Raw genomic sequence first — 15,723 nt, forward strand, 5'->3', positions numbered from 1 at the left:
AAAAGCAGTGAGCGGGTGGAGGTCTCACACAGTGGTGGCTGGAGAGAGGACACAGAGAGACTTGGCTGGTAGGAGGTCTCACACAGTAGTGGCTGGAGAGAGGGCACAGAGAGACTTGGCTGGGAGGAGGTCTCACACAGCGGTGACCGACCATGAGATGTATGGTGTAGGGCATAAGCTCCATCATTTTGTTGATCTGAGAGAATTTCCTAAAGACAAACATGCACAATACATGAGCTTGCACAAACAAAAACACATTCTCAGCCACGGTCTCATCTTGTACTGGAGCAATTGAGAGTGGTGGGGATGAATTCATGGATATGGCAGAGGATGTAGATGCCACCTGGTAGTACACAGAAAAGCCAAATGATTTTTCCTTCTCACACTCTCACACTCTCTCACTCACACTCTCTCACTCACACACTCACACACACACACACACACACACACACACACGGACCTGATCTGAAACCACTTGTGAGGTCTCATCTACTGCTGGAGCTGCGAGTGGTGGGGATGAATTCTGGGACATTGCAGAGGGTGGTGATGTTACCTGAGGGTAGAGAGGGTAACTTCAGTGATAGGCATAAACATTACAGAAAACACTTTTATATGATTGTAGTATGATATAAAAGTGTTTTCTGTAATGTTTATGTTTATGTAATGTTTAATTTCATACCTGCAAGACAGTGGCCCGTGGCACGATGTAAAGTCTGCTTTTGCCAACAACTGCTTTTAGTTCCTTCACAGAAGTAACTTGTAATTTCTGGATCTTGTGTCCTTTGCCTGTCCTTGCTAATTCAAAGCCTACCAAATTTAAACTAATGTGAGGGTAGCTTTGGCAAACAGTTGTTTAATTCAGATAAACTCCAGTTTAACCCGATCTTTGAGTTGGTGCGTCCGGCCTCCGTTGACTCATGCACAGGTTTTCATAAAAATTCAATTCAATTCAATTCAATTCAATTTTATTTGTATAGCGCCAATTCATAACAGAAGTTATCTCAGGACACTTTTCAAATAGAGCAGGTCTAGACCGAACTCTTTAACATTAATTACAGAGACCCAACAGTACCACCATGAGCAAGCACTTGGCGACAAGGGCAAGGAAAAACTGCCTGTTAAAAGGCAGAAACCTAGGACAGATCCTCCGGCTCTAGGTGGGTGGTCGTCTGTCTCGACCAGTTGGGGTGAGAGAGAGAGAGAGAGAGAGAGAGAGCGACAGACAGACAGACAGGTGCACAGCAACAACAGTATTGGCAATGGCAGTCAAGCAGGACCATGGCAGGAGGCTCCACCAGGATCCATGAGAACCTGCGAGACGAGAAAGCACAAGAACTCCGGGGAAGAAGTGGAGTTAGTAACATGCATTAAAGGGACATGAATGAGTGCAGAAAGAGAGAGGAAGAGAGTAGCTCAGTGCACCATGGGAAATCCCCCCGATAGTCTAGGCCTATAGCAGCATAACTAAGGGATGGTTCAGGACTCACCTGATCCAGCCCTAACTATAAGCTTTATCAAAGAGGAATGTCTTAAGCCTACTCTTGAAAGTGGTGAGGGTGTCTGCCTCCCGAACCACAACTGGAAGCCGGTTCCACAGGAGAGGAGCTTGGTAACTGAAGGCTCTGGCTCCTGTTCTACTTTTTAGAGACTATAGGAACCACAAGTAGCCCAGCATTCAGAGAACGTAGTGTTCTAGTGGGGTAATAGGGTACTATGAGCTCTTTAAGATATGAAGGGGCCTGACCATGAAGAGCTTTATAGGTGAGGAGGAGTATTTTAAATTCAATTCTACATTTTATAGGGAGCCAATGCAGAGTAGCTAGTACAGGAGAGATGTGATCTCTTTTTCTAGTTCCTGTCAGTACTCGTGCTGCAGCGTTCTGAATTAATTGGAGCGTTTTAATGGACTTATTGGGGCAACCTGATAATAAAGAGTTGCAGTAATCCAGCCTTGAAGTAACAAATGCATGGATTAGTTTTTCTGCATCTGTCTGTGATAGTATGTGTCTAATTTTTCTAATATTACGTAAATGAAAGAAGGCAGTCCTAGAGGTCTGCTTTATGTGGGAGTTAAATGACAAATCCTGATCAAAGAGAACTCCAAGATTCCTGACAGTGGTGCTAGAGGCCAAGTTAATGCCATCTAGAGTGACTATATCTTTAGACAATGAGTCTCTAAGGTTTTTGGGGCCAAGAACAAGAATTTCGTTTTTTTCTGAGTTTAACATCAGAAAATTGCAGGTCATCCAGGATTTTATGTCCTTAAGACATGTTTGTAATTTAGATAATTGATTAATTTCATTGGGTTTGATTGATAGATATAACTGCGTATCATCTGCATAACAGTGAAAGTTAATGGAGTGATTCCTAATAATGTTGCCTAAAGGGAGCATATATAAAGTAAATAGTATTGGTCCAAGTACAGAACCTTGTGGAACTCCATGACTAACTTTAGTATTTATGGAGGATTCATCGTTAACATGTACAAACTGAGTACGATCTGATAAGTATGACTTAAACCAGGTTAGGGCAGTTCCTTTAATGCCAATTTGATGCTCAAGTCTCTGTAAAAGAATATCATGGTCAATGGTGTCAAATGCAGCACTAAGATCTAATAATACAAGTACAGAGACAAGTCCATTGTCAGAAGCAGTCAGAAGGTCATTATTAACTTTAACCAGAGCTGTCTCTGTGCTATGATGAACTCTAAATCCTGACTGAAAATCCTCAAATAAACTATTGTTATGTAGAAAGTCACACAACTCTTTGGCGACTACTTTCTCCAGAATCTTAGAGAGGAACGGGAGGTTAGAAATCGGTCTATAGTTGGCTAAAACCCCTGGGTCAAGAGTAGACTTTTTAAGAAGGGGTTTAATTACAGCTACTTTAAAGGACTGTGGTACATATCCTGATAATAAAGAAAGATTAATCATATCCAGTAAAGAAGTGCCAATTAAGGGAACAACTTCTTTAAGCAGCCTAGTTGGGATCGGGTCTAACAGACAGGTTGATGGCTTCGATGAAGAAATGATTGAAGTTAACTGATGAAGATCGATAGCAGAAAAACAGTCTAAATATACATCTAAGTTTACATTGACAGAAGTCCCTGAACTTGGAGAGCCACTGATAACTGTTGATGGCAGTTGGTGATGAATTTTTCTCTAATAGTAATAATTTTATTATAGAAGAAGCTCATGAAGTCATTGCTACTTAAGTTTATGGGGATATGTGGCTCGATAGAGCTGTGACTCTCTGTCAGCCTGGCTACAGTGCTGAAGAGGAACCTAGGGTTGTTCTTATTTTCTTCTATTAGTGCTGAGTAATAGGCTCCTCTGGCATTACGGAGGGCCTTTCTATAAATCTTAAGATCATCTTGCCAATTTGAGCGATATTCTGATAATTTGGAAGAGCGCCATTTCCTTTCAGATTTCCTAGCTATTTGCTTTAACTGGCGGGTTTGGTGGTTATACCAAGGTGCTAGTCTCCTATGTTTTAATAATTTCCTTTTTATAGGAGCGATAGAGTCTAATGTTGATCGTAGTGAGCCTGTAGCACTATCGACAAGATTATCAATTTCAGAGGGACTAAAGTTGTTATAGGACTCTGTTAAATTCAGACATGGCATTGAATTAAACACTGAAGGAATCTCCTCCTTAAATTTAGCTACAGCACTGTCAGATAAACATCTGCTGTAGGAAGTTTTGCCTAATGGCTTATAATCTAATAGTATGAATTCAAAAGTTACTAAATAATGGTCAGATAGGAAAGGATTATGTGGGAAGACTATTAAATGTTCAATATCAATGCCATATGATAAAACAAGGTCAAGAGTGTGATTAAAACAATGAGTTGGTTTATTTACACTCTGACAGAAGCCAATTGAGTCTATTAATGATATAAATGCATTACTAAGGCTGTCATTGTCAACATCCACATGAATATTAAAATCACCTACAATAATTACTTTATCTGATTTAAGGACTAAGCTTGATAGAAACTCTGAAAATTCAGATATAAAATCAGAGTACGGTCCAGGAGCGCGGTACACTATAACAAATAGAACTGGCTGCAGTGTTTTCCAGTTTGGGTGAGAAAGACTAAGAACAAGGCTTTCAAATGAATTATAATTTAGTTTAGGTTTAGGGTCCATTAAAACGCTCGAATCATATATAGCTGCTACTCCACCTCCTCGGCCTGTGCCTCGAGGAATGTGAGTATTAATATGACTGGGGGGTGGATTCATTTAGGCTAACATACTCCTCGTGGGACAACCAGGTCTCAGTAAGACAAAGTAAATCAATATCATAATCTGATATTAATTCATTCACTAAAACAGCTTTAGAGGACAGAGACCTGATATTTAACAGCCCACATTTCATTCTCTTATTTTGTGTTACTGACGAGTTGGTTTTAATTTTTATTAGATTTTTATGTTGAACTCCTCTTGTTTTTATTTCTTTAAATAGTTTAGGTGGTCGGGGGACAGACACAGTCTCTATGGGGTTTTGGGTGGGTGACTGTTCTAAAGAAAGCGCAGAGGAGTGTGTAAGACAACAGCTCTGCTTCCTGGTCCTAACTCTGGACTGTCAGGTTTTAGAAATAAACTTCGCCATATTTCTAGATAAGAGAGCCGCTCCATCCAAAGTGGGATGGATGCCGTCTCTCCTAATCAGACCAGGTTTTCCCCAAAAAGGCTTCCAGTTATCAATGGAAACATCAGTATAATCTGTTCCAAGTGGCAAAGTAACACATTCATTAGTTGCTATACACAAGATCTTTCAGGACTCCTAGCATCCTGAAAGATCTTGCCCTGACTCCTACAATGTTCGAGAAGCCAGTTTCAAAGACAATAAATTTCACAAATCAAGGCATCCAAACTGTGTTGTCATATTTTCAGACATAATCGTAATGTTGCCAAACCCCAAAAGTAGACCTGTATGACTACCACAGTTAACCTAAGATCATTTGTGTTTCTACTAAGTTTACAGCTTTAAAACTAAATGAACCCTACCCTCCTAAGAAAATTGCATATGACTGAGAAGAAAGAGCCTGGTTTCAATCACAAGGCCATCACACATTTGAGCATCTGGGCATAATATGTGAAAGACCATTAACATACAATATATGGTGAGGCTTAGCCTCTGAATGCACCACCCAGATCCTCACACTAACCATAACCACCATTGACTAATTTCAGATAGGTGATGCAAAAGGATTGAATGGGAGGTATTTCTGGACACTTTCAAAGTGATGCCTTGGCATGAGAACGTGCATAGGTGTAATTATTAAAATGGCTACATGGAAACTGTTATGAAAATACACCAAAGAGTAAACTGCTCTGCAATATTTCTTTAAAACAAATGCTACATGTATTTTAACATAGCCAAATGTTTTCCAATATAGAGACAGTATAACAAATGGGACCAGACAGGCTCAAGCTAACAAAATTCAAAGCAGCTCATTCCATAGCTTTCTTTGCAAGAAGATTAGATAGGGTGTAAAAGTAAATAACACTCAATTCTTATGTGCTTTAATCTCACATTTACCTAATCCAAGTTTAGCCAGTTCGTCAAGTTATTTTGTGGGGGGCAGAAAACCATTATCTGGCCCTGGAAGGAGGAAAAGTTTTGCTTGCCAAATAGGGTTTTCCCTGTGGCCACCAGATCCCCCTGTAAACACAGATACATAACTGTCAGCAGCAGTGGCGTGCACAGACTTTTTGAAGGGCAGGGGCGAAAAAAAAAAAAGGGCACATAAAGCACGTCCTCACCACTGGAGAGGGCACTTTAGACAAGTTTTATATGTTATACAAATGGCACATTATATAGCCTTAAAACAGACTAACTAGACAGACTACGCAGGTTAGTTTGCTGTTAGGATCAGCATCCACGAGAACTGTGTGGATTTCAACATTGGGCTGTGAAGAACACACAGTGACATGGATGTATGAAGGACAGAAATCCCCAGGGGGTCCGGGGGGTCTTTTCAATTAAGTAGATGCCATTTCCTGTATTCTAGTGCATTTTAACACCATATTAGCACCTCTTTAGGCAGCATCTCTACCTAATAATAGAACTTAGAAGAGGGCAGTTGAGTGTTTTTTCCACCCAAGAGGGCAATTTGGTGTATTTTGCCAACCAGGAGGGCACTTTAGCACGCTTTTTAACTCCCCGTTGGCAACATGCAATGTTTGCCATGCATTTCTATGTTTATGATCATGCTTAAAATTACCGTAGGTTATTGTTGATGTAAGATTCATGCATGAGAGAGATTCCCACTAAATCACTTTAATAAAAATGCTGACATGCATGCTATTCTTGGCATGGAAGTGCAATACCATTAACTTCCTTAGATGAGAAGTTCTTAGTTCAGATTAGTTCTTTTTTTTTCCCACAGTAAAAAGCCATGATTACCTGTTAGCTACAGTTTCAACCTGAAATCAATACCTACAAGCGAATTAACCTTAAGCGTAAATATTTATGAGGCTGGTGCATTAGGCCAGGCCAGTAAATTATGCTACAAATAACTTTACAGTAACGAAGCACGATATGTCAACCCAAGTAGAACAAGTTAGGGAAACAAAACCGTTTAATGCTGGAATATGAATATGAGATATATGAAAGACAACGTGAGGTAACGTTAGCTAGGTCCTGTGCTAACAAAAACGTCTTTTAAGCAACACTTTGTACATGAACAATGTTCTCAATGCTCGAGTTCATGTGTAAGGACCCTTATAATACTGCAAGCAAAGTGTCATGTTGCGTCGAGCCTTCTTAGTATTTTAAAAATAGCGATTTTGATGTGTATTAGCAGTAGTTCTTGCTGCTAGTAGTGCCCCCAGAACAAATATTGCAGATATCCCTAATTCACATAGTGGATATCTGCAACTGAATTGTAGATATCTGTAATGATAAACCCCATACAAATGTATGGCAAAAGTTACGTCATTTGTCCTAGGAAGAATGTAGTTGCTATCTGTAGTTGATATCTGAAATGTTCTTTTTGACTAGGCAAAACTGAATTAGAGATATCTTCAACACATATCCAGTCTAGCTGTTAAATGTTAAAATGGCTTGCCATACTCACCCCCTCTACAGAGATATGAGACTTCCTGCTTCCAATGACGCAAAATGGCGATTTTTACATCATTGGAAGCAGGAAGTGCAACACTAAAATCTGTATTTCTCCCCTCTCAGGGAAAGTGAGGGAATGATGCACGACCAGTCAAAAATATGACTGGGGTTCTAATGATACAAAGCTTAATGCAAATGGGTGAAGTGTCCCTTTAACCCTGTAAAGCCCAAACCATTAAATAATTGACAGAAAATTCCAATTCTTTGAAACTGGTGCCTTTATTGGTCCTTCTGAACAAAACAAAAACATTTTCAAACATCAATTTCCATATAGGAGTTTTAATTTGTATTATATTTGATAAAGCGGGTCACAATACTCAAAGATTCTTGAAGGACAAAAAAAAAAAAAAAATACACAAACAAATACAATGCAGCAATGGAACTGGCAGGGAGGTCTGGAAGAAACCATGTGTCCACTTCCTGGTTAATGGAAGTCTTGTAGCATGAAAGGAATTCTAAAATTTGTGGCAGATTTTAGGTTTTACTGCTTTCTTTTAACTTTTTGTACTCATCAACAAATGGTTTCACTGAATCACTTTCAGTTAACTTATATTTTATTAGCATGTTCGATATAGACTTAACATTGTCTACATTTTCAGGCATTTTTTTCCATGATTGGTACAATCCTAATTCCTTTCTAATGACAGATTTAAGTTTTAATAATTGGCTACTTGCCTGAATTTTTGCTGAGCCACTAAATCCACGCCTCTTTGTGTCTATCCAAGTACCTCCACATGCCATTGAATGTTCCTCAAAAAGAAATTTCAGTCCTTTCTCTCGGATAATGTTGTCTGAGCTTTCAATCATATCTAGGGCCATAAGAATTAGAGGAAATGTCCGGAAGTTTCTAGCAGATTCAGATATAACTGATGCAGTGAAATATGTGGTGTACCAGGCCTCAGTGGGGGGATGTATATAATGGTGCTCTCCAAGAAAAATCCTTTTCACATATTCAGCAAAGTGTATTTTAGCTTTATCTGTCTTAAATTGACTATGCATGTCTGAGTATCTTTCTTTGCCTATCTGATCAATAATACATTTTTTTACTTTTTTAATGTTTTTTATTTCATTGTTGTCAAGCTTTTTTCCAACTGGATACACATAGAGACTTGTAGGATCAACAATGTATATCCACTCTTTGACCATCAGGTATGTGAACTTACTCTCTCCAGTCTTTGCATAGTGACGGATGATTCTAATAATATCCTTTCCTGATTTAATATCATAACACTTGGAAAGAACATCCTGTAGTCCCTGTTCATCCTCTATCCAGTTCATCTTCTTGCCATTTTTTTCCCCTATTATATAACGCTGTTGCATGCTATTGATGTCAATCTTTTGTGGAAGGGGCAAGTCTGTGTGGAAGAATCCCCAGGATAGAGCCTCAAGTTCATCACAAGCAGAACGTACTCCGTCAGGATGCTCAAAATTCTCAAAAACTTCCTCGCTAATAAATCTTTGTGGATTCTGTGGCCAACTGTCTGTGTCGGGAACATTCCGATCAAGGGTCACCACCACTTTCTTGCGGTCATCTTTATTTTGCGATTGCAGCCCTTCTGTAGAGATCTCTTGGGTAATATTCTCCCCTGTCTGACAGACCAGGACCAAAATATCGCTAAGATGTAGCTTTGTCTTGATGCCGGTGGTCTCATAGAGGTCCCTCAGCAGGGTTTCAAAAAATACTTTGCCTGCATAGTGACAGGTGATTCCAATAGGCTTTCCTGATTTAATAACACCACACTTGGAAAGAACATCCTGTAGTCCCTGTTCATCCTCTATCCAGTTCATCTTGCCATTTTTACTCCCTATTAAATAGACAAGAGTATCTCGAAGGTGTAGCTTTGTCTGATGAATCCAGTAAGCCTCCTGGTTTGTTTCCAAGACCGCTTTGATGCTGCAGACCACAATAACCTGAAGGAAGATAAAATTAGATCAAGATTAGTTTGGGCAAGATGGTGTATCTTAATCCGTATATTCTGATGTATCAACTATTTTGATAACTGCTTTTGTTAATTAAAAATCTATTGATTTTGGTTCTAGTTACATAGGTATTCTAAACTTAGTGCTGCTTCTGATTTTCTTTCAAAATTCACCAACCAGTCTCATCTCAGGGACACATGCCGTGAAGTTGTTCTCACACTCCTGTGAATCATCGTGTAGAATGTCCACCCTAAGAAAACATTATATGAACATTAACTTATTTATCACAAGTAGTACACAAATTTAGTAACACCCGATGAAGACCACATGAAAAGTTAATCGGATTTAAGTTCTATAATCTAAATATTTTGCCATTGTATAGCAAGGCATCAAGGACAAATAGTGGCATTGGCAGCTCGCAGTGGCATTTCGGTCCGTGTATGTTTTGGTCACTGGATTTTCCTTTTAGAAACGGGTATTAAAAAACAGAAAACGAGTTGTTATTTGATTTGCGTTTTAAAATACTAAAATTAAAATACAAGGCATTTTTTCTTTTCATGGTCAAAAAGGGATGAGCGAAATTTTAAAAAATATTCGATTTTCATTTTCTATTTCATATAACAAAAAACAAAATCACGAGAAAACAGAAACGGAAAAAAAGGCCTGTTGTTTCATATCCTGGGAAAGTGTTTCATGCACCCCTGATGAATAAAACACACTTTATATCAAGTATCTTTACTGCACCAGTGTGGAGAAATGCCAAAATAGAAGTCTGATATTTATGCCTCCAGAGATTGCATATTTGAGGTACTGTAAAAACATATTGCTCAGTGTTTCCTGGCTACTGGTGGTATATTTGACTTTACACATATGAGACTACAAACACACTTCATATCAAGCATTTTTACTGTACAAATTTGGAGAAATTCAGGGGCACAACACTTTAATGTAACATATTTTAATTATAGCTTACGGCTCTAAATACCTTTATTTTGGAACCGGAAGTAAATACGCTGTTTCCCCGCATTTACCATAATGCTGAGAATACTTGTACACTCTAAATTTAAGTGCGGCTATTTTGACCACGGAGATCGGACTCACGACTGGATTGACCGCAGTCTACTAGCCTACTGTTTCTTCCACACAGCGTATTTACTTCCGGTTTTCAAAATAAAAGTATTTAGAGCCGTAAGCTATAATTAAAATATGTTACATTAAAGTGTTGTGCCCCTGATGAATAAAAAAAGACTTTATATCAAGTATTTTTACTGCACCAGTGTGGAGAAATGCCAAAATAAAGGTCTCATATTTATGCCTCCAGAGATTGCATATTTGAGGTACTGTAAAAACATATTGCTCAGTGTTTCCTGGCTACTGGTGGTATATTTGACTTTTACACATATGAGACTACAAACATACTTAATATCAAGCATTTTTACTGTACAAATTTGGAGAAATTCAACAATAAAAGTCCCATATTTGTACCTCCTTGTGGCATATTTTCATATATTTGAGCTACTGTAAAAACACTTTTACGCTCAATAATTCATGGCTATGGGTGAAGCATTTTCATTATACTTCAATAATGCTGCAGTAATCATGACAAAATTCCACACAAATGTTTAATTACATCTTGATAATATAAACACTAAACCCTACACAATTCTAATTTGTTTACTTTTCACACATACACTGAGCAATGTTTTTACAGTACCTCAAATATGCAATCTCTGGAGGCATAAATATGAGACTTCTATTTTGGCATTTCTCCACACTGGTGCAGTAAAGATACTTGATATAAAGTGTGTTTTATTCATCAGGGGTGCATGAAACACTTTAATGTAACATATTTTAATTATAGTTTAGGGCTCTAAATACTTTTATTTTGAAAACCGGAAGTAAATACGCTGTTTCTCCGCATTTACCATAATGCTGAGAATACTTGTACACTCTAAATTTAAGTGCGGCTGATTTGACCACGGAGATCGGACTCACGGCTGGATTGACCGCAGTCTACTAGTCTACTGTTTCTTCTACACAGCACCGTCCTGTAAATGACAACATCCGGTCTCAGAATATGAAACAACAGGCCTTTTTTCCGTTTCTGTTTTCTAGTGATTTTATTTTTTTGTTATATGAAATAGAAAATGAAAATCGAATATTTTTTTTTAAATTTCGCTCATCCCTTTCTGACCATGAAAAAGAAAAACGCCTTGTAGTTCAATTTTAATTTTTGTATTTTATAACGAAAATCAAATCTCGTTTTCTGTTTTTTAATACCCGTTTCTGAAAGGAAAATCCAATGACCAAAACATACACGGACCCAAAACATACACGGACCACGGACCCATTTCCGGTGGCAGGTTGAGATGCCACGGCACTCCCTTTGAATGCTTTGGGTGGGGGGAGGGGCCTCAAGGCAGCACCCATTGCTTGATGAGCGATACTAGCCCTGTATTTACTTGGTATCGGATCGATACCGAAATTCCCAGTATCGCCCACCCCTAGTTGGCAACACTGTGCCACTGCGAGCTGCCGATGCCACTATTTGAGCTAGGTGTCTCTCAGGAAACGGCAGGGGAGTGAGGACTAAAGGTAGGGAGGAGGGCAGCAGAGGGTTGCCTGTGAATCTTTAAGAAATAGGGAAAGTGGAGACTCACTCAGGGGATAGTGGGATGATGGACTCCTCTTTGAAGGTGGTAGAGGGTTGCAGGTAAAACCACAGATTTCTCGGAACAGGCATCAGGTCCAAAGGTCTACGGATAAGGCAAAAGCAATGGTTAGAAAACAGGCAGGGCCCGCAACAGTCCATCAGTCCTAATTCGCAGGCTGGAGAGTCACACATAACAGTGGAACTGATGAATAAAAAAACACTTTATATCAAGTATCTTTACTGCACCAGTGTGGAGAAATGCCAAAATAAAGGTCTCATATTTATGCCTCCAGAGATTGCATATTTGAGGTACTGTAAAAACATATTGCTCAGTGTTTCCTGGCTACTGGTGGTATATTTGACTTTTACACATATGAGACTACAAACATACTTAATATCAAGCATTTTTACTGTACAAATTTGGAGAAATTCAACAATAAAAGTCCCATATTTGTACCTCCTTGTGGCATATTTTCATATATTTGAGCTACTGTAAAAACACTTTTACGCTCAATAATTCATGGCTATGGGTGAAGCATTTTCATTATACTTCAATAATGCTGCAGTTATCATGACAAAATTTCACACAAATGTTTAATTACATCTTGATAATATAAACACTAAACCCTACACAATTCTAATTTGTTTACTTTTCACACATACACTGAGCAATATGTTTTTACAGTACCTCAAATATGCAATCTCTGGAGGCATAAATATGAGACTTCTATTTTGGCATTTCTCCACACTGGTGCAGTAAAGATACTTGATATAAAGTGTGTTTTATTCATCAGGGGTGCATGAAACACTTTAATGTAACATATTTTAATTATAGTTTAGGGCTCTAAATACTTTTATTTTGAAAACCGGAAGTAAATACGCCGTTTCTCCGCATTTACCATAATGCTGAGAATACATGTACACTCTAAATTTAAGTGCGGCTGATTTGACCACGGAGATCGGACTCACGGCTGGATTGACCGCAGTCTACTAGTCTACTGTTTCTTCTACACAGCACCGTCCTGTAAATGACAACATCCGGTCTCAGAATATGAAACAGGCCTTTTTTCTCCGTTTCTGTTTTCTAGTGATTTTATTTTTTGTTATATGAAATAGAAAATGAAAATCGAATATTTTTTTTAAATTTCGCTCATCCCTTTCTGACCATGAAAAAGAAAACGCCTTGTAGTTCAATTTAAATTTTTGTATTTTATAACGAAAATCAAATCTCGTTTTCTGTTTTTTAATACCCGTTTCTGAAAGGAAAATCCAATGACCAAAACATACACGGACCCAAAACATACACGGACCACGGACCCATTTCCGGTGGCAGGTTGAGATGCCACGGCACTCCCTTGGAATGCTTTGGGTGGGGGAGGGGCCTCAAGGCAGCACCCATTGCTTGATGAGCGATACTAGCCCTGTATTTACTTGGTATCGGATCGATACCGAAATTCCCAGTATCGCCCACCCCTAGTTGGCAACACTGTGCCACTGCGAGCTGCCGATGCCACTATTTGAGCTAGGTGTCTCTCAGGAAACGGCAGGGGAGTGAGGACTAAAGGTAGGGAGGAGGGCAGCAGAGGGTTGCCTGTGAATCTTTAAGAAATAGGGAAAGTGGAGACTCACTCAGGGGATAGTGGGATGATGGACTCCTCTTTGAAGGTGGTAGAGGGTTGCAGGTAAAACCACAGATTTCTCGGAACAGGCATCAGGTCCAAAGGTCTACGGATAAGGCAAAAGCAATGGTTAGAAAACAGGCAGGGCCCGCAACAGTCCATCAGTCCTAATTCGCAGGCTGGAGAGTCACACATAACAGTGGAACTGATGAATAAAAAAACACCTTATATCAAGTATCTTTACTGCACCAGTGTGGAGAAATGCCAAAATAAAGGTCTCATATTTATGCCTCCAGAGATTGCATATTTGAGGTACTGTAAAAACATATTGCTCAGTGTTTCCTGGCTACTGGTGGTATATTTGACTTTTACACATATGAGACTACAAACATACTTAATATCAAGCATTTTTACTGTACAAATTTGGAGAAATTCAACAATAAAAGTCCCATATTTGTACCTCCTTGTGGCATATTTTCATATATTTGAGCTACTGTAAAAACACTTTTACGCTCAATAATTCATGGCTATGGGTGAAGCATTTTCATTATACTTCAATAATGCTGCAGTTATGACAAAATTTCACACAAATGTTTAATTACATCTTAATATAAACACTAAACCCTACACAATTCTAATTTGTTTACTTTTCACACATACACTGAGCAATATGTTTTTACAGTACCTCAAATATGCAATCTCTGGAGGCATAAATATGAGACTTCTATTTTGGCATTTCTCCACACTGGTGCAGTAAAGATACTTGATATAAAGTGTGTTTTATTCATCAGGGGTGTATGAAACACTTTAATGTAACATATTTTAATTATAGTTTAGGGCTCTAAATACTTTTATTTTGAAAACCCGGAAGTAAATACGCTGTTTCTCCGCATTTACCATAATGCTGAGAATACTTGTACACTCTAAATTTAAGTGCGGCTGATTTGACCACGGAGATCGGACTCACGGCTGGATTGACCGCAGTCTACTAGTCTACTGTTTCTTCTACACAGCACCGTCCTGTAAATGACAACATCCGGTCTCAGAATATGAAACAGGCCTTTTTTTCCGTTTCTGTTTTCTAGTGATTTTATTTTTTGTTATATGAAATAGAAAATGAAAATCGAATATTTTTTTAAAATTTCGCTCATCCCTTTCTGACCATGAAAAAGAAAAACGCCTTGTAGTTCAATTTAAATTTTTGTATTTTATAACGAAAATCAAATCTCGTTTTCTGTTTTTTAGTACCCGTTTCTGAAAGGAAAATCCAATGACCAAAACATACACGGACCCAAAACATACACGGACCACGGACCCATTTCCGGTGGCAGGTTGAGATGCCACGGCACTCCCTTGGAATGCTTTGGGTGGGGGAGGGGCCTCAAGGCAGCACCCATTGCTTGATGAGCGATACTAGCCCTGTATTTACTTGGTATCGGATCGATACCGAAATTCCCAGTATCGCCCACCCCTAGTTGGCAACACTGTGCCACTGCGAGCTGCCGATGCCACTATTTGAGCTAGGTGTCTCTCAGGAAACGGCAGGGGAGTGAGGACTAAAGGTAGGGAGGAGGGCAGCAGAGGGTTGCCTGTGAATCTTTAAGAAATAGGGAAAGTGGAGACTCACTCAGGGGATAGTGGGATGATGGACTCCTCTTTGAAGGTGGTAGAGGGTTGCAGGTAAAACCACAGATTTCTCGGAACAGGCATCAGGTCCAAAGGTCTACGGATAAGGCAAAAGCAATGGTTAGAAAACAGGCAGGGCCCGCAACAGTCCATCAGTCCTAATTCGCAGGCTGGAGAGTCACACATAACAGTGGAACAATCTGGAAGTGAGCAGAGGATGAGTGACGCTTTATATACTGTGGTGACCAGGTGGAAGCAGTTGCGCTGATGAGGGGGTGTGGCTGCAGGAGTGGCTGAGCAGGTGAGTGTGAAGGGAAAGGAGGGGTGTATAACAAGTCACGCTAGCTTTATTGTTACCTCAAGTACACAACAACACACACAAACCAAGAGCATAACAGGCTTCTATATAGCAAAGCTAATCCTAGTTCAGCTAATGTTCCACAAAAAGCAATATGAAAAACATTTACTATTGTCATTTGTCAAATTTACCTACTAACTTACAGTATTTTGTTGGTTTAAAAAAAGGCTTCACATTCACACAGTTTCTAACTGTCCCTCATATTACAAAATAAAGTGCCAAGTCCAGCAGTCTAACCTACACAATAAACAGTGGGTTCACTTCTGTGAAGAAAACTAAATGAAATATTTATTTTGAAAGGGTATATTTTTTAACATTTTAAACAGGATAAGAGCTGAACACAACCAATATTCAAAGAGTATTCACTCTGACAGTTGTGTGACTTTCTACATAACAGCTTATTTGAGGATTTTG

The 15,723-nt window shown here is 39.0% G+C and overlaps 1 protein-coding gene across 1 annotated transcript; it reads right to left on the reverse strand.

Annotated features, from left to right (window-relative positions):
- Nucleotides 1-7,351: 7,351 nt before the first annotated feature.
- On the reverse strand, nt 7,352-15,140 carry LOC127375991 (uncharacterized). Its single transcript, XM_051422453.1, has 5 exons — nt 14,953-15,140; nt 13,336-13,431; nt 11,714-11,809; nt 9,231-9,303; nt 7,352-9,044 (listed from the first exon to the last, which is right to left on the reverse strand). The coding sequence occupies exons 1-5, from the start codon at nt 15,135-15,137 to the stop codon at nt 7,608-7,610; spliced, it is 1,887 nt and encodes a 628-aa protein (XP_051278413.1). The 5' UTR covers nt 15,138-15,140; the 3' UTR covers nt 7,352-7,607.
- Between the last annotated feature and the right edge of the window lie 583 nt (nt 15,141-15,723).

This window comes from Dicentrarchus labrax, unplaced genomic scaffold (genome assembly GCF_905237075.1).
Source record: "Dicentrarchus labrax unplaced genomic scaffold, dlabrax2021, whole genome shotgun sequence".
NCBI classification, from domain to species: domain Eukaryota; kingdom Metazoa; phylum Chordata; class Actinopteri; family Moronidae; genus Dicentrarchus; species Dicentrarchus labrax.